The sequence below is a fragment of the Eublepharis macularius genome, chromosome 11, assembly GCF_028583425.1.
Source record: "Eublepharis macularius isolate TG4126 chromosome 11, MPM_Emac_v1.0, whole genome shotgun sequence".
In the NCBI taxonomy this organism is placed as follows: Eukaryota; Metazoa; Chordata; class Lepidosauria; order Squamata; family Eublepharidae; genus Eublepharis; species Eublepharis macularius.
Genome location: NC_072800.1, coordinates 25,035,694 through 25,055,485, shown reverse-complemented (window position 1 = coordinate 25,055,485; position 19,792 = coordinate 25,035,694). Strand labels below are relative to the sequence as shown.

The following is a 19,792-nucleotide window of genomic DNA, read 5'->3' as shown; positions in this document are numbered from 1 at the left end:
TTTTCATTACGTTTAATTTGCAGCTCCTTGGCCAACGTGTTTCATTCATGATGTAGAAACAGAGCTGGCCTGCAGCTATCCAAAATGAAAAGTGAAAGTTTGATACTGATGATTACCATGCAAGCTATTCCCTGATCATTACACCTTAAAAAGGCCTTTTGGAAGAATATACCTGAAGCCCTTTAGAGCCTTATGGGACTATTACTGAACTATTCCCACATATAATTGTATTAATACCGATATAATATATATGTTGCCTTCAAAACTGCAAGAGTAAAGTCAGCACCCATAGCCATTAAAAGATGCACGGAGATCACGTGTGGTTAGAGTGGGTGCAGTCCTGTTGTCTCCTTAACACAATTATGTACATAAGCTTAGAAGTAGGGGGTAGGCATTTATTTCCAACATTTCCTGAATAAGAAGCAATAGAGCAATCTACAGAGTAGCACATTCCTGTGCATAAAATTCGAGCTTCCTTTGAACAGTGGGGAATGGGGAAAAAGACATAAAGCAAGGTCTTTCTGTTTATACTGCTAAGACCAAAAAGTGATCCAATTTTAAAATTTACTTCATATTTCTTCTTCTCTAGGAGCCACTCAATGTGGTCATCTTGATCTCGTTCTTTGGCCACAACAACATCTCTCGGACTGATGATGTAAAAAAGCGATTCGCCTTCTGAATACTCTATAAAAAAATAGACATAATTTAATCCTGTCAAAATAGAATGAGTGCTTTTAAGGGTTTTTTTCTTGTTTAAATTTAGATACATGTTTCAATGTTCAATGTTGTATTTTTGTACAACTGACTCACAAATACCTTAATACTGGTTTATACGCATAACTTTCCAAGACCATCCATTTGTGTCTCAGTGTTTGCATTATTAGGAAAACTCCTAATTAAAATATATATTGATTTAAAGTGCTAGAACTGGCAAATGCTTTCAGCTGGGATAAAATCAGCATAACGGTGGAGATTTTCAGCAGTAAAATGGGACAAAGTGGAAGGTTTAAATAGCCTCTCTATGCCTGTCTTCCCCCTTAAAAGTATAGTATCTGTGGTAGAATTGTTTTTTTCCCCAAAAGGAAAAGTCAGGAAATAGGATCATAGATTTACAAAGAACTCCCACTCTTAATTTAACAATTTGCAGCACGTTAGAGCATTGGAATCAAACACAGACATGCTAGCCCTTCAGTTAAAAGCAAGTGTTTCAGTGGCCCGCAGTACATTAATGCTGTACCCAAAATACTTTAAAAATGTGCTATGCGTGTTGCAAATACTACCCAGAAAAATCCCCACAAAAAGAATTTAAAATCTTACTTGCCACCAATTAACAGCAGGACTGTGCAAAAAAACCCGAAAAACGAAAAACGAAATCCCACTTTCTGCTTCTTATCTATGGTTAAGAGACTGCAAGGATCTGCATTTAGCACCTTGATATTTCTGTTCAGAATATTACCATGATCTCACCTTCATTTGTTTCTTAAATTAATGCCGCGCCCATCGTTGAATTTGGGCTCTCGGTGCAAACGGGCTAACAAAGCAAGATGAAGAGGGGGAAAAGCTACTGAAATTTCTCACCTAAGCGATAATCTCGGCATTCGTTTTCCTGGAAGCCTCTGACTGTTAGAGCATCGGAAGAAATTTCTTCACAAGACTCAGGAAACGGCTGAATTATATCGAGCCGAGGTCTGGCACAGTATTCTGTTTCCTTGGGGAAAAGAAAACCACATTCAGATGGTGTTTTCTAATACATCTGAAAAGAAGCAGATATGAATGATATATTTTCACTGTGGAGCTTTCCTGCACAATAAGGCAATGGATAAACCAAGACTGGAACCACCTTACAGTGACTCCGGTGATGCATTCCACTACAATGCAATCTTAAGAACACTTTCCTGGGAGTAAGCCCCACTGAATAGGTCTGAACAGGGCTTTTTTCTGGGAAAAGAGGTGGTGGAACTCAGTGGATTGCCCTCGGAGAAAATCATCACATGGCTGGTGGCCCCGTCCCCTGATCTCCAGACAGAGGGGAATGTAGATTGCCTGCCGTGCCGCTGGAGGGGAGTGTAGATTGCCCTCCCCTCTGTCTGGAGATCAGGGGGCAGGGCCACCAGCCATGTGACCATTTTCAAGAGGTTCCGGAACTCCGTTCCACCACGTTCCTGCTGAAAAAAAGCCCTGGGTCTGAGCAGAATTCTGAGAAGACCTGCTTAAGATGGTATTGTGAGCCTCGACTCTGACAACATCCCTCCAGAGTCTCAAGGAGATGCAAGCTACTAGTACCTAAAAATTTTAATGGAGACGTCAGGGATGGAAGAAAAGCTCTTATTTAAGTATAAAGTTACTTCTTATAGGAGAGCGTTTGTGTTGGCTAGATGTGTGGCTATGTCGTCAATGGCATTCGAAGGGAGATATAAAAAGATCCCATATGCAGAATGACTTTGTCCCTGCACTTCAGGTGCCAGTGGGTGTCCGCCTTCTTCCATCTAGGACCACCACTTCTTCTGGGGCTGCCCTTGGCCATCTGCTATGCCCGTATATGGACTCCCAATATTTGTTTAAATAGCCTGCTCCTGGACTATTTTAATGACTTAAAAAAATTATTATTGATTTTATGTTTTTGTGACTTTTAATGTATTTTTGAATGTTGTTAGCCACCCTGAGCCCATCTGTGGGGAGGGTGAGGTATAAATCGAATAAAATAAATAAATAAATAAATAATAGGTGAAGTGGAACCATTGAGTCATGTCTTTTTTCACTGCCCTTTCTACAAAGAACTATGAGATAAGACTATTTCTCCCCTCCTTGATAGACCAACAGTTCTTGTGGATAAGGCCTGCTTGGACCCCCAAGCTCCTGGCTGTATAGGGCAGAATGGAAGCTCTCCAGATGGCTAGGAGAGCTGCCAATCAAGGGTAAGTGGGCTATGACTGGGGTTTCCAATGTCAACAAAAGGTCTGGACCCATTGTTGCTTAGGGAATCAACAGACTGATGCCAGCCTGTCTGTAATTATGAATCGTTCACAAAGCTAATGAAACAGGCCAAAAAGTCGTGAATTTCATGATAATTTTGTGATAACCACGGCCCCACAAAACGCTGTTTTGCTATACATGAAATGGCCCATTTCACGATGAAATTTGTTTTGTATTTTGATTCGTGCCCATGTCTACTTGGAAGAGACGGCGTCACTAGCTGGCGACCTGACATGGGACATGCGGGGACTGACATAAAAGTGGATTGAGAAGCCTGTGAAAGTGGGCCTCAAGTTTTTGCAGTTCTATTGAATTATGGTTGCTTCATAAAAAGCAAATTACCTTACCAAATAAATTTGGACTTGCGGATCACCTTACCGAAAGGCTGAGAACGACTGGAATAAGCAGTAGTGTGCTCTGCTTACAAGACTCTCTTTGTTTCCTTTTGTGTGTATCTGTAAACAGATACTAATAAAAGCATAAGTCTCCAATGTTCCCTCACTGGAAGGAAACATATGGGGGTACCCTTAAATTTCCTCAAGGTGAGTTCTTTTTTTGTAACAGTATTAATATTGCTGACAAGTCGTGTGGTATCACGTAATACACATGGATGGCACTTGGCCTGGCCATGTTAAAACTATCATGAAATTTTCTCAGGGAAGGAGGGTCCTCCCACAATCCATGCCAGACCTGAGGCTCTGACCACTTCATGGTCCTTACTGGGATGCTCCCAACCCAATATAAAACAGCAGATTTGGTTAAAAAAAAACCTATCCTCCCCACCCCGAAGAGTGGAGAACCCAGATTCTGAATACTTCAGTGTCCACCGACCCCTCTCTGAAATCCCCAAGAACAAAAAGTAGTCTGGAACAGGAGGAGAACGCCCTGTTCTACTCTATCTAAAATCCAAAGCTAATGGTTAGGAATTCCTAGCACCCATCCTTTAATTTTTTCCCCCTTTTAAGTAAAGGCCTCCTACTAACAACAGGAATACACATTATATACAATGAAACATGAGTTTTCTGATATGCATCCATGTGATGGGGGCCTGTGGGTAATGTTGGCACACTTATCTCCATCATGACTATGACTGAAGTGTACTACTTAAAAACACAGCATCTAAAGAGGATTTGAGGGATCATTAGGGGATAGGTAGCTGGGGATAATACCTGGTCATAATCATGTTCCCACATGAGTTCATATATGATGAATTTGGTTACAGCTCCATAATTACTGCTGGCGCATTCTTATCATGTGTTTTCAATATACTCTATGCATTTATGAGTTTGTAAATTTCACAAAAGTTCTATTTGGACCATCACGAGTACCATTAAGAAAGGCACATGCAAATTTTGCATTTCAGAACACAAGACACAGACCACATCTCTGTTGTGTTACTCCTATTTATTAATTGCTTCCTATTCCCACTCACCCCCTCCCTAGTCAGTCAGCCTGATATCTTTTCTCAGAGTCGCTCACAGAGAGGAACTCTGGTATTAGCTCTCTTGGGAGAAGCTGCGCGAACACCTTTGTTCCTTTCTTAAAAATAATAAAAAATAATAATCTGGCTGTCCTGCAAGAGGGCTAGAAGCTGACCCTATTGATTTCAGTAGGTTTTAGCGTTACCTTGAGCCAATGGCATTTCATTGCCTAGCAACAGTGTGCACCCAGTCGCTCAAGGTTACTATAGCGATGGACTGTCTAATGTCGGTTGCCTATCAAGGAGATGATCAAGAGCACCTGCCACTTCAAGGGTTTTTTTCCCCTTCTTCTTTCCCCCCTCCTTTCATTTTGTGTTGTACAATGAATGCGTCATGAAGACACAAGAGATTCATTCTGGAGAGGAGCTGGTTGGTGCAATATATTCTTTTCTTAGCTGGTCAGGTGTCATGGAGACAGCAGAACCAAACAGTGGCTTTCACCACATCGCTTACAGAAGCCCCTGCGATTGCTGGAACCAATCTGTAACATCCATGTGTCAGCCCTCAATCCAGGTTTCATTCCTCCTCTCAAACATCCCACAGGCTTAAGGAAAAGGAATAGAATAACTTCTGTTTAGTCAAACAACATTGTAGCTGCTGTTTCTCACAAAGCTGCAAGCCACAGCATGAAGAGTTTGCATGTGAAAGCTAAAACTGCAAAGCTAGTAGAGGCCTAGCAATTACAAGATCCGGGAAACCCAGGCTCAAATCCCCACTCTTTGCTCGGTGACCGTGGGCCAGTCACTATTCTCTCTCAGCCTAACCTATTTCACAGGGTTGTTGAGAGGTTAAAATAGGAGCACAAAGTGATGGTGTAAGCTGTTTTGGGTCCTCACTGGGGATCAAAGCAGGGTATAAATGTCCAAATATAAATAAATAGTAAACAGCCCAACTATTGTAACTAGACACAGGCACAAACCGGAAAAAAAAATGAACTGCGTGGTTCGTGGTTAGTTCAGTTTCACGGAACACGAACCACGAAATTTGCCAAACTTGAGATGGTTCGCAAACCGGTTCATGGTTCGAGGGAGCCCAGAACGGGCCCCTTCACACTCACAGCCAAACTAAACAAGACGAATTACACAAGGTCATGCAAGTGTCTAGAATCATGCCCGTTCCTTCCTGCCCGTGTCCATTTTACTCCTGATGAACACGTGTCCTGTAGCCCCAGTCCGTGCACGTGTTGGGTAATTGGTGTAGTCGTGGTTGCGAGTGTCCATAGTCATAATCAGCGAGTTGTCATTGCAGAGCGTTGATTCTTAATGGCTTCTGCTTCCCTCTCCCCTCTTTCTGCCCTTGGATCTGGCTTACACTCAAAGTGTTTTGCTTTTAATTTGGATTTGCTTAATTTTAATTTGCAAGCAAAATCCACCAAATTTTCAGAGGAGCTAGTTCTCACTGTCCTCTAAAGACCTCCCAATTTTCAGAGAAATTGAACCCCGGGAAAGGCATGATCCATGGGTCCCCCCTCCTTGTCCTTTTCTCTTCACAGTGGTAAAAAGTGGACTGTCTGCTGGTAGCTACTTTGAGGGGCTGGCCCTTTTCCTGGCTGGATGGGCCAGAATGGGAGCTCTCTAGCTGCCAATCAAGTGTGGAGGCCTCAGATTGGGGGCAACCAAAAGACTGCTATTGTTGCCTGGGCGATGGATTGAATGGCGCCAAAGTGTCTGGCTTCCCGAACCGGCAATGGAATGGTAGGAAAAAGTCGTTTGTTTTGTAAAAGCGCGGCCTCACGGAATGTATGTTTCTTTGACTACAAACCAGCCGTTCCGTCCAGAATTTTGTTCAGTGGTTCGTTTCGTGCCCATCTCTAATTGTAACCCCTATGAGGTAATTGGTTTAGCCCAGTAGGGCGGAGTTAGTAGCTAGAGCCAGGCAGCTGAGGAAGAAGCTGGTTGCGGGGGAGCTTGATGATAATTAATGTGCTCTTATCACCGTGAATAAGGTAATCAGAAATATTGTATGTGAACAATATGACTAAAAGTGATGTTTGTGTATTGTGATTGTTTCGTGTTACTGGGACTGTATTATTTTTGCAGGGCTGTAATTCCCTAAGAAGAGGACAAAAGCCTGGGTTCCAGTTGCTTCAAACTGGAAGGATTGTGAAAAAGGATTTTATCATTTGGTGGGATCCAACAAGTTGAACTGTTTACCTTTTCAAAGACATTGTTGGCTGAAAGTTTCTGTATGGTTCCACTTACGGGTTTCATTAAAAGAAAAAAACTTGTATTGTATTAATTGTTCAAAGGTTTTAATTTTTTCCCCTTAACTTACAATTGTGTGAAAATTTGCTTCCTAAGCCCCATAGAACCCATACAAACAGAAATCACGCTATTACTAGGCCTCCCTTGTAGCCTACCAATTGGATCACTGTTTGAGATGTCCAGGCCAACGAACAGCCCTTTGGATGCTGTTCTAGAAAATGCTCCTAATTTTCACTGCTTCAGGGAAAGCTCCACATTTGCCTCAGCTATACCACAGAAGGGAAATGGCTACACCCTGGTGTTATCAATGGGTGCGTGGGGTTTGTATTCAGAGCAGGGAGGGAACCTTGCATTAGTGATGAGAGGTCTGAGCTGTAAATCTAAAATCTCCTGCATACTTAACTAATGATCAAGCCCCATTTGTGAGGAGGATTGCAGTCCAAACAAATGTGAGGAGGATTGCAGCCCAAATGCAAAAGAAACTTTTCACAAGTAATCCAACCTGTGCTTTAGTGGCTTTCTTAGTTGCCATTTTGTTATTTGAACATATGAAGATACTTACCGTTTTCTCCAAAACCTCCTTCACATAAGAGAGCACAACAAGCTGGTCACAGAGAGGTGCAACCCCACTGATGTGAAATTCGGTGTTGAACTGGGAAACTGCACAACCACAACAAGAGACAGGCATTAAAGTTAAAGCGATAGATGGGTTACCATCACAATGCAACATTCATGCATCTAACCATCAAAATGCATCATTCATGAAGCACACTAGAGGAGGAACTGCACAGTAGATATGGTTTTGCGATCTCTTTAATGGACTATATTTCTTTTACCAAATGCGGTAAATGTGATTTCAAGGAGGAGAAAGACTTTGAAACTCCTCCCCTTCCTGGAGCTGCTTTCCTGATAAAAATGACCAGTCTGGCAACACACAGGTCGTCTTTCTTTCTAAGCCCCAAGCAAGCATATTGGGAAGAGAGAGAAGGAATTAGAAAATATCTGTAGGAAAGCATCCTCTATTTGAGCACATCTGGATGGGGTCATTGTTGAAACTTTACAAGGAGTCTGGGCTGTTGCAACGAATTGGCATGTTTGATTCCTCTAATCTGCATACTATTTGCATGGACACAAAGGAACACATGCCAGTCCCAATGCCAGTGTACCTCCCAGCATAACTAGCTCACCTTACTTAGGGAGAATGAGTTAGATTAAGACATGAAAGGAGCTCACAAACTTTCCGTTCTCTGAAATAAACCATCACACTGCATGCGCATGTGCTGGAAATGGGAGGCGCCTTACTGAGCCCAACACATGCACGTGCGGCAACTGCATTGGGATTAGATCATATCCAAAGGACACCTGGGAACAGCTGGCCTCCATAGTGACAGTCCCCTCCATTCAACATGGCTAAGCCAATATGAACAGCTCATCTGGTTAATATCTTTGCTCAGGCAGCAGCATTTTCAATAGGACTTATCTAGGGCCATAAATTAAAGAAATCAAGAAATGTTGACGGTGGGAAGACAAGAGCGAAAGATGTGAAAAGTGACTTGCATATCCAGTACCAACTTTCATAGGTGAAACCTAATTAGATGATATGTTTCCATTTTCTTAGACGTAAATTCAGAATTATCCTCTAATCCTCACTGAAAACATATACATTAGCCTCAAACACAGGACACGGTTTTTGTTTCCTGCGGGCCCAGCTTGATTTAGAAGGGACTAACAGTGCTGTCCACTTTCTTATTGTTCTAGGAAAACTACTACAACATGGCTGCAGAAAAAGAAGGAGAGGAAACAATACTTTACAATACTGTGCTCCAGAGATAATAAAACTTAAAAGGATAGTGTACAGGGTGTTTTTCTCCTCACCACGCAGCAACCACGCATAAAATACACTTATACACCAAAATGGAATATACTGTTAGAGTGCCATAAGGACTTGTGCTGCGTCAGACACAACAATTCAAGTGCAACAGTTAACTTTAAGTGCGAATTATTAGCTATTGTCGCAGACTGTCAAATGCTCTGGGAGGTAGCAGAATAGACCTAGGACATCCGTCTCTCTCTCTGTCATAAGCAAAGCCCTTAAAAAAATAGATATGCCTTACAAAGAATGGATAGCCAGGAATCCAGGAGGAACCATCTACACAGACACCCAGAATTGAGTAGCAGTTCTCCCGTCAGCAGCAAACTCATGTAATCAAGACCAACTACAGAGTCTATTCTGTAGAGAATAGTGGAACATACGAGTAACTCATCCGGAATCCTCTTCTTAATTCACCCCCTCTGTGCAGTTTGTATGCATGTGTCTCTGCACTTTCTGAAGAGCCAAAATGGGGAATGAAACCGATGGACAAATATCTGAAAATTGTCTTCTGGAATGGTTGGGTGACAGGAGGACCGGATCCTGTGAACGTCCTTCTGTCACAGTATGGAGACAGGCAGACCACTAGAGAGATTTCACTGATGGTTGTTGTGGGTTTTCCGGGCTGTATTGCCGTGGTCTTGGCATTGTAGTTCCTGACGTTTCGCCAGCAGCTGTGGCTGGCATCTTCAGAGGTGTAGCACCAAAAGACGTCAGGAACTACAATGCCAAGACCACGGCAATACAGCCCGGAAAACCCACAACGACCATTGTTCTCCGGCCATGAAAGCCTTCGACAGATTTCACTGACTTAGGCAACTCTGATTACTTAAAGAAATAATCTACTGCCCTCCTGTGCAGTCTCCCCTATATCACATCTGATAACCGGTGTGTGTGTGTGGGGGGGGGGGTATTTCTATTAGTCGAATCCAGCATGAGGAGTATTTCCTTGCCTGAACCCCACTGCTCACAAGCCTGATGAGAACAACAGGAAGATAATTATTTCTGTAGCTTTTTTGAGAAGGGGGAGGGTCAAGCAAAATACGGTCCACGGATGCACATTTTGGTGCAATTAAGCAGCAGCAGGAGGTTGCTGGCCTTGGCACAGTTTGAACTGAACGAGGCTTAAGATTCCCAAGCACTTCCCTGACAGCTGCGCATGTGCCCGCCTAAACCTAGCAGTGGTTCACAATGACCTCGGTGATGCTATGACCCTTCCATGCCGTTTCCTTATATATTTGCATTTTTTGTGTGTGCAGAATAAGTGACGTTCCACCTCCCAAAAAGAAAGTGCTCACTATCTTTTGTGACAGCTTCTAAATGTACTAATAACGCAGTCAGTCACTTTAAAACTGATTATTTCTGAATATAAACTTATTACCCAAACCAAATCTGGCACGATTTCCTCAGAAGTCTTCTCTTCCCAAACCCAGCAGAATCACAAGCAATGCTGAAGAAGTTTGTCCTGTTATTAATACTCCAGGGATGCATCCCTACCATTTTCCATAGCAGAAAGTATGAATAATTTTTACAGGACCGTATAGAAACAGAGTTGGGGGTGTGGCCTAGGAGCAGCAGTGGGAGGGGCTAAAATTGAGGGGGGCCAGGGGTGATTGTGGATTTAATTAAAGGACTGTGGATTTCATTAAAGGGCACAATAATTGTGAGCACTGTGGACAACACAAGATTTTTAAGCAACAGGCTACGGAATATTATCCACATGAATGGTAACCTTTATTAAGACATGGATAAATGACAACCTCCCCTCAGCTCCATCCAGCCCTCATTTTAAACAGCAATGTTCACAGACTTCAGCAGAGCCACAGTGCTGTGACCTGAAACCTGAATGGGAAAACCTCAAAAAGACTGTTAGCCGCTAAGTGAGATAAAGCACTGATCCTTAAATATGTAGGGAAGGGCTGTAGGCTGGGTGAGGAAAGATAAAGAATCTGTCTCTCCACAAACACTCCACCCTTACAATATGTGCCTGGCAGATTTATGACAACGTAACTCTTTCTTCCTTCCCTGCTCTGCCACTCCATTGAAACTTCGAAAAAACATAGACAAAAAGCATCTGTCATCTACCTGTGGTGACAGAACCCATACCTGAATCCGCACAACTTGGCAAGCAGGCCACATGCACACAACCATTTTCTGACAGTAGTTATGACAGCATGGGAATCTATAATTTAAAAGAGAACATAACCTCTGTCCAGTTTGGTAACTATACCAAAACTGTTTTTTCCAATCTACAGAGCCTCACTTGTGGCACATGTGCCACTGAGATGGAGGGCATGAGGTAACCAGGTATCCCCACCCATCGTGCCCAGATTGGGGAGCCATTTTTGGCTAAGGAAAAGGACATAAAGAAATAAGTGTATTATTGGAGTGTTTGTACTGCGTGCATTCAGTTATGCTGCTGGAAACAAGGAAGAAATTTAAAGTTCTGTAACAGAAGAGCTTTTCTGCAACTCTACAGCAAACATGTCAGCCTCCTACCTATTTCCACATAACGGCTGGGCAGATCTCGCATTTCGCTGGCATGTCGTTCTTTTACAAAGCATATCTATAAAATGAAAGAATTATATTAATTCATTACTAGTATTAGCCTTGGAAAACAGTGGGAGCTATTCTCTGCGTGTAAACAAAGGTGCATAAGCAGTATAAATGATGATTACCATTTTAGTCAGGAAGATATTTTAAGGAACAGTTGTGGAAAAGAGCTGTAAACCACCCTGCTCAGCAAAAAGAAATATCTTAGGAAGGAATGGAATTCTTGAAGAGTATTGTAACTATTCCGTAACTTGTAAATATAGTATTTATTTCAACATCTTGGTTTACATTCTTTCTGGAAGAGCAGCCATAGCACAAAAACAACCATGAGACCTGTGGCCCCTTAAAAGCCTCACCAGATTCAGGGCAACAAGTTTAGGCAGTCTGCTTCATCAGACCCATCATCTTTGGAAGGAGAGGCTGCCATAAACATGCCAGTCCTTAAAGTTCTGCAAGGTGGCAGAACTTTTGCCGCTACAAAGTGACTTTTTTAAATACTTCTGCTGATGTTAAATTGCAGATGGACATTCGGAATAATGGAATGACAACAGAAGAACTTGCATAATCTTAAAACTTTTTGCTGATTCAGAAAATGCATGTCATAGCATAAGGCATTTCCAGAACTTTATTAGGCAAAAGAGCTTTTTAAAAAAGCATTTAAGCTTTTTTTAGGTCCCGTTTTGTCTCCTGATAGCAATTCAACTTCCTATTTTCCTGCTGCTTTACTGAAAGCTGCTTTTGGTAAGCAGGAGCCGGCTAATTGTTTTCTGTGGTCTCTAAGGTCTGATGAAAACCAGTTGCCGAAACAATCACTTCCTTGCCTAGACTAAGCAGAGCGAATGAATTTCACCATTCTGTTTCATCGGCTCTCCGAGTGCATTTCAGGAAGACAAAGAAACGAGGATCATTCTGCAGCCTTGCCTACTGCACGCTCCCTGAGAAATCTGTCTGACCAGTGGGCATTTGTCATTATTCCTTCTTATGAAGGTCAGCCCAATGACATTTCTATGGCAGCAGGAGTTTTCCACACAGTAGTCAAATCAAATTCCCTTCTCCCCCCACTTCACCCTATCGCCTTCGCTTTTCAGAAATAATCCTCTGTTTGTCTGTGATAGCAGCAAGCATTTATTACAAAGACAGGTAATTGTACCTTTACTGAATTTCCCCAGCCAATAATCAGTGTTAAATTATCTTTCCAGCAAAGGCTGCAAGGATACATATCAGGACGAAGGCTTATATCGTCTCGGGGCACGTTGGTGATTCTTTGCTTCGTGATCACGTCGAGTATCTTCACGCCCTGGAAGTTTAATATAGAGTACAAAATTCAACAGGGTACTTCATACGCAACCCATATTCTAAAAATATCATATAAATGGATATATGGGGGGAGGGGCATGGCTTTACAAAAGGGCACAGAAAGGACCCTGCTGGGGTGGACTCGAGGAACTGGAGAAAACTTCCCGTATCCATCCGTCTTTTCTGCAGCAAACTATAATTTTGGCTCTGAAAGTACATGAGTGATTCACAGTGAAATCAGTGGGCTTCGACTGGAGTAACTCTGCTTAGGATTTCACTGTCAGACACTGACAATGATCTCTATGACCACTGTTTGCCATCAGATGCACAGAAAGGTGCAGATGCCCAACAGCCAATTCTACTGCAACACTATGACTTACTTTTTTTTAAGTAAAGTATTATTTTTCCACCATCTTCCTGTTTTAAAAAATATGACGAGAAACAAGTTGTTGGTATCTCATAAGCCTTCTAGTTATAAAAGCTAACTTTCCCCACGACCGTCAGCGGTTCTGCGGTGGAAATGTAGCTACAAACATTCTTCTCGAGGCTTTTCACTGCTTTTTCTCCCCCATGGTGCCTTCTCTTCAGAGTGACGCAATTAAAGCATATATTTTTCAACCGTCTTCTGGGACTAGATGCGACAGCTGAAGAGTGGCCTCCCCGGGGAGCAACCCAGAATATTAATCAGTGGTTGAGAGCCGTCACACAGAAGCTACAATCCACAGCGAGGCCTGACACATATACAATTTTAGGCCAACCTTTTCCATTCAAGCCTAGCCTTGTCTACTCAAGCATCTCCCCCTCCATTAAATTAACATTATTATCAACAGCCTAAATTGTTTCTTTGCCTACTAGACTTCCATTTTTAGAGCTCTGTGGTGGTGGTGGTTTTGCACATGCTATCCTCTTATTTCAATTTCAGTTATTTGGAGGCCGTTTATTCCCTGCACTGGAAAACCAGCAAGGGATCAAACCAAAGTCTAAAGGTAAAATGTAGAGAAGCTTGTCAGAGTGTTTTTTTTTTTTAGGGAACCTGCCAAGAGCTGAAACTGACCAGAACTGACAAGACCATCCACTATACCGAGATTCACTGCTGAGGTAAAACTGGCAAATTCTAGAAGCTCCCTAATCAGTCTGAGATTCTGTGGACTTCTTTGATATGCTCTCTTTTCCCGCACACAGGGTTGGATCTGGACGAAATCTTGTGCTGATGGAAGGGGTGAGCTAATTTCTGTCAATTTCCCTGATTTGCTTCTCTTTGATTTGCTTCCCTTTTCCAGAGGACCAGCGTTTTGGGGAGATCAGTGGGCTACGCTGTATGGGAAGAGGTGTCAGGAACATTCTGTTCCACTGTCATATGTGCCTTGTGCAAGCAGAAAAGTTAGCTTGTACCCAGCCCACAGTTTTGTTTTGTGTTTTTAAAAAGTGGCATCATGCTTATACCCACATAGGGCATATTCTTTGCCTGACTGTGGAGAAAAGCTATTACTAAATCAGTGATGTTTTTGAATATGTTGATGGAGAATCTTAAAATGATCTCAGACACTTGTGCACGGCACATCGTTCAAATCCAGCTTGGTTTTACCTATGGCTCAATGGCACCTGAACTTCAGAGACCATGCAACTTGCCACCACATGAAGGATGCTTGACATGGGAAACCATTTGCCTCTGGTGGCTGCCTTGTCAGTCTAATGATTGTGTCCATCCCATTGCAAAACACTTTTGGGATCCATTGTAGTGAACCATTTACATAATCTTATGGAACTATTTCCAAGGTGAGGAATTAAATGGCGGCCACACTGTAGCATGTGTCTGTATATATGACACACACACAGGACTGGAGTTAGGATGTGCCACCCATCAGATAACATTTTATATCTGACACACAGAAAAGAGCCCTACCTTCTTACAGAATGTTTACTATCTCCTTTCAAAGGACAGTGATGTCACAGCCAATGGAAAGGGATTAATTCCAAGCACAACGAAGTCAAATCATGATGCACTATTAGATGAACCCATTAAAAGGACTGGGGGCTCTCCATGCTCCCCCTTTCAGTAGAGATGAGGTATGTGGAGACCAGAGGCAGCGTACTCATTTTCTAAATAAATAAATAAACTTGGACTCTAGCATACAGCTTAGGTTTGGAAAGATGTGTGGGTGGCTGGGCTACAGCACGACAAAGGCAGTAATGTCACCTCTGAAACATCGGATATATTTTTATTTAGTTGATCCTTCCTGAAGAATTCTTAGTATCAGATCATTTTGCAATTTTAAGGGGGGGCGGGACTTAATTTCCTGGCTGTTCCCAGGCAACTTACTCATGAAGATTGTAGTTCTTAGGCACCCAGGAATGAGACAGCAGCAAGTTCAAGCAGACACCTTCCTCTTCAGTGTCTGAGTAAATTTTTAGCACTCCTCTTATGCAAGGCCAGGTATATTAACCTGGGCCCATTAGAAAAGATGTTGCAATATAAGAGCCATGAAGTTAACTACCACCTCTGAGAAAAATTAAAATCTCTGAAGACCGTTCAGTGCAGCCCTGAAATACCTACCATATTATTGGCCCAAGCAATTAGGTTTCCTCTCCACTTAACATTCCTTATATTTCCCTCTCCTTCATGTAAAATGGAAGGCTTCCATCTGTTCATCCAGGTCTTTTCATATAACAATAACTAGGAGGAAGTGAAATAAAAATATCATATTGCGATCACAAGTACAAAAAGGAACCATTTGCCATTAAATGTCCTTATGAGAGAAGTCAGAACAGGGCACCAATTAAAAACATTAGTGACAAGCAAAGCTTCTCGTTTACTACAAAGCAACTTGTGAAGCCAACAATGAAGAAACAGCCACAACAGTGTAGAGATTATGGTGCAGGCTTAGAAGGCACAAGTTTGAATCCACATTCTACTACGGAAGCTCACTAGGTCACCTTGGGTCAGCTGCTCTCTCGATCTATCCTACCTCACCGGTGAAGTCAAAATGGAGGCGGAGAGTATAACACAAGCTGCTTTTGTACAGACTGGGGAGAAAGTGTCGTACAAATATTTGAATAAATAATAAGACGGCAATTGTAACAAGAAACATGGAACTGTAACCACTGCAGTAGTGGGACTGAGCATCAAGGGGACCTTGAGTGCTACCTGAAACAACCTTTCCCTTCACGAGGTGGAGATACAAGCATGTACTCCTACAAAAATGGTATCGTGTATGAAGATGGCGCTTCACTATGTGGGGAAACAATTGTGTGGATTGAGTACTCCACGCAGCTGGATGTTGTCACGAGCTCCTAGTTAACACGAAGCTGTTTCCTTCACTTCTTGCTTCAGCAAGTGCAATGACAAAAAACAAACTACTTTTCCACCCACAAAAGGAAGTTGATGAAGTGGGAATATAAACCAAAACCAAGTAGATGTACACAGGATATCTGTGCTGTCTTGTGAGTGCAGCCTCCTATAACAGATCAAGGCTCTCTTAAACTAAAGAGAGAAATCAGGAAATGAATATAAATCCAATGTTACTTTGTTTTAAAGGGCTTTTTATTTAAGATTCACACAGAGTGCCTATTATACATATAACCACAAGATGGTACCAAAGGACAGATATTCCAATTGGCAAAGTTCAGAAGACAATGTTTAAAATTTGTCAGAGAAAGTTATTTAGCTGATGGTTGGTAAAAGTCAAACTACAATGTAAAAGGAAAATAGACAGCCCGATCTACTCCACAGCTGCAATGAAGCCCTGTGTGTTAAATCAGATGAACCTCATTAATTATAATAGAATTAAATTTATGCCAATAGAACTAAATCTGGTTAAATGAGTGGCACTGATTAAATGGAATGGGTTGATCGTAAGGTAAGCATAAGAAGCTAAGAAATGGAATAATCTGGAAGAAATATTTATTACTTTAATGTCTATCACACAGAGATACTGCATCATAGGAACATGAAGGGGAATAAAAACATGAGAGTTGGAACTTGGATCCTGCCACCTTTTTCACTCTATCTCACCTAATACATCACCCATCTCATATCGCTTGTGGGTTGCAGTCCCTGGCACAGCCTGTTTTGGTGAGCAAAATTGACGTCTCCTTACTTCTCCACCAGCAAAAAAGCTGATTGGATCCAACTCATATTAAGGAGTCCATGTTTCTGATCTCATATCTATTGCTCCTAATAACCGAGGAGTTCCTTTAATTTGGAACAGCATACTGGTTTCAACATTTATAAAGACAACGTGCCTCTGAATAAATATGTTTGTAATCCCAAGCAGCCACACTGTCCCCACACAGAGAAATCTTCAAGATGTCGTGTACCGAACGAGTGCTCCAAGAAAAAAAAATCTTAAGCCTGCCTGAGAAATCTTGATTGAAATGCTTGTTGTGGCACAAGTTGGACCCAACGAGCTCTTCTGCTGGTAAAAAGGAAGGATGTTCTCCTTAGGCCACCAAAGAAGTTTATGTTGAGATTCATGGAACCTACATGTCCAAAAGCCACAATAGGGAGGTGAACTGGACGAGAGTGAGTAAAAAAGAGGCTGGATTCAACCTGAAATATCTTTCATGGAACCAAACTACACTGGTATAGAAGCAAGCTTTCGAGTTATGGAGGAATCTCTATCAGGAAGAAGAGAAAAGGATTTTTTAAAATAAGCTGTCTGCTCCAACATGCTTAAACTTCAGACAGTACCAATACTACGAAAAAGAGATGCAAATTCCCATGCTGATTTCTATTCCTACTCTGTTAAATTTTATCCAGTAAAACACTGCATGGAATAAACGACATTAAGTCAACCATGTGCATAAATTTGTACTGGGCAATGTGTTCTGCGGTAGAACGATAAAGAGGAGGTAGGGAAAGTGGATCTGGATATTTTACACTGCAATCCCAAACAGAGTTAAGGACTTCAGTTGACTTACAAAGGGATCACTCTGTTTCGAACCGTAATGTTAGATGCATTCACCTACACTGGACTCGTTTGCATTTAGTAGAATTGCTTCCTTCCAGGAAAGTCAAGGCTGGGTGAGGCAAGGCTCTGGAAACCAACTGGGAGCGGGGTGGGGGGTGGGGAGACAGCTTTGCTTTCACGGCTCTTTCCATTCCCCGGTTGTCTTGAAACACGGCGTAGCAAGCCACATGTATCTAACAGGCCTTCCCCTAACTATTGTGAGACTCTTCCCATGCTGTGTTTAAAGATGTATGAGGAAAAAGGAGTGCTAGCTGGAGAGAGGAGAAGAATTGGTGGCAGGTGGTGGGGGCACACAGGGGACTGTAGCCGGGGAGGCCATGGCATCATATGGTCACCCTGGGGTAAAGTAACCGGATAATTACAGAATAAACCAAGTACTTAAGAAAAAATGTCCGCGATTTTAATCTGACAAAAACAGATTCTAAAACAAGGAGATTTCAAAGATATATTTAATTCTGTAAATTGAAAATAAACAATAAATAAATACACAAATGTCTTATGAGATGAAAATCAAATTCCAGACACAGGTCCACTTTCAGAATATCAAACGCATCTTATTTTGCATAACACAACAAGGACAAGTAAAAATAATATTAAAAAATGCATGTTGATCTAATGTTTGAGCTTGAATTATTTCCAACTCATTCAAATGCAAAGTTCTCCCCAAGGTGAACACATATATTTCTGTTTGTAAAGCTCTATTTGTTCCTAGACTATTCTTCATTAAAACATACAAGTCAACAAGCAATGCTTTTTCATACTCATTTCTTTCTAATTTCCCTCCAAAAAGTATTAGCAGGGCTTTGGCGATTTCTATAAAACCAGCGCAAATTAAAAACACCAGCTTATGTTGTAAGAGCTTCAGTACAACTCGTTAAGAATTTAATTTAATTATGAAATTAGTTTTGTACCAGGGCAGCTTCCATCAGTCTTCACTGCCAGGGAACAATTTACTAGTGAATTGTCCATTTTTCTATTGCTAATAAATTGCCTTTCGCCACCAAACAGAGGTAGGCGTGCCCCTATTATTAATTATTTAGGAAATTTTTGTTTCACCTTTTTCTCAAGAAGCCTAGGGTGGCACACATCGGTCACTCACCTCCATTTTATCCTCACAACAACCCTGTGGGGCAAGTCAGGCAGACAGAGACGAAATGGCTCATGGCCACTCTAGTGAGCTTCATGGCCAAGGGGCAAAATCCACGATCCTCATCCATCCAGTACACCATAACGGGGCAGCCGCCTCTTGGTACAGTGACTTAGCATTAGAAAAATTTATGCACATAATCCTTAGGATTGAGCGAGAGCTCCTGAGCTTGAAATGCGCCAGAGTCCTTCACACAGCCATGTGTCATAGCTGCAGTAGTTAAGCATGGAACCTTATACACCAGGATGGCTTTTGTACCACTGCCCTCTCGACAGGTGCAGTGTATGAAAAAGATACAATATTAAGGCAGACAAAGAGGGAGGTCAGATGCAGCCAACGACTGCCTGGGCCTTAACGGCCAATTCAACGACTGGTATCATCCCACTGACATGACAGGAGAATAAGGAATCATTGGGTCACTATTTTAAGTGGCACAAGAAGAGCAGGGTTGGGCTGGCCTTTTAACTTCCCAGGAAATTCCAGGCAGGGTATTGGGGGCCAGGAGCAACCTGAGCCAAGTGGCCCTGATGGTACAAGCAGTGGTGCAGGGGTCTCTCAGCTTGGGTCTGGGTCTCAGTGGCAATGGCAACAGGAGCCACTGTCAGCGTTCCCTTCCCTGCCCAGGTCCACGTCCAAGCCAAGTAGGGCTGATTCCGCACACGTTGGATAATGCACTTTCAATGCACTTTGTCAATTGTTTGAGGTGGAGTTTTTGTTCCACACACCAAAAAATCCGTTCCAAATGATCTATAAAGAGGATTGGAAGTGCATTATCCAACGCGTGCGGAATCAATCAAGATCTTGCACTGTGGCACATGCTACAGGGAGTCACCTGGCTCAGCCTGCTCCAGGGTTTTGAAACACCCCTGACCAACCCTGGCTCAGCTCCAGCCTTGCCACTGACTACCAACAAAGCATTAGCATTCTTCACTTCCTCTCAGAGTTTACGTACCTACAGGAAGCAATGCAAGGGGCTTTCTATAGTGCATGCCCTACCACAAATATTGTTAGTCTTATAGGTACTACTGGAACCTTGCTCTTTTCTACTGGCTTTCCTTTGACAAGGTTAAAAGGCAGATGGAAAAGATTTCCCATCGCTATTTGGGATGGGCTTTAAGTATCCTTCTGTTATAAAGCTCAAGGGATGAGTTGGGCTTTCGGGGTGCCCATAAGGCACAGTGAGCACCCAAAGGCATATATAATGAGAGCTGGTGTCGGTGTAGTGGTGGGAATATGAGATGGGAAGCCCACCGTTCCCATCTTGCCTCAGCCACCAATCCGCCATGGCCTGAGGCCAA

General features: G+C 42.4%; 1 protein-coding gene across 3 annotated transcripts in view; it reads right to left on the bottom strand.

The window, feature by feature from the left end:
- The window catches only part of VPS41 (VPS41 subunit of HOPS complex), a 126,909-nt gene that overhangs the window by 42,110 nt on the left and 65,007 nt on the right, over positions 1-19,792 (bottom strand). For 2 of the 3 annotated variants that reach the window (XM_054991659.1, XM_054991657.1), the window contains 6 exons: positions 14,932-15,051; positions 12,232-12,378; positions 11,028-11,094; positions 7,221-7,318; positions 1,579-1,708; positions 569-684 (listed from right to left, as the gene is read on the bottom strand). In XM_054991659.1, coding sequence (XP_054847634.1) covers positions 569-684; positions 1,579-1,708; positions 7,221-7,318; positions 11,028-11,094; positions 12,232-12,378; positions 14,932-15,051 — 678 coding nt within the window. The remainder of the gene's footprint in view (positions 1-568; positions 685-1,578; positions 1,709-7,220; positions 7,319-11,027; positions 11,095-12,231; positions 12,379-14,931; positions 15,052-19,792) is intronic. The other variant, XM_054991658.1, reaches the window with a different exon arrangement.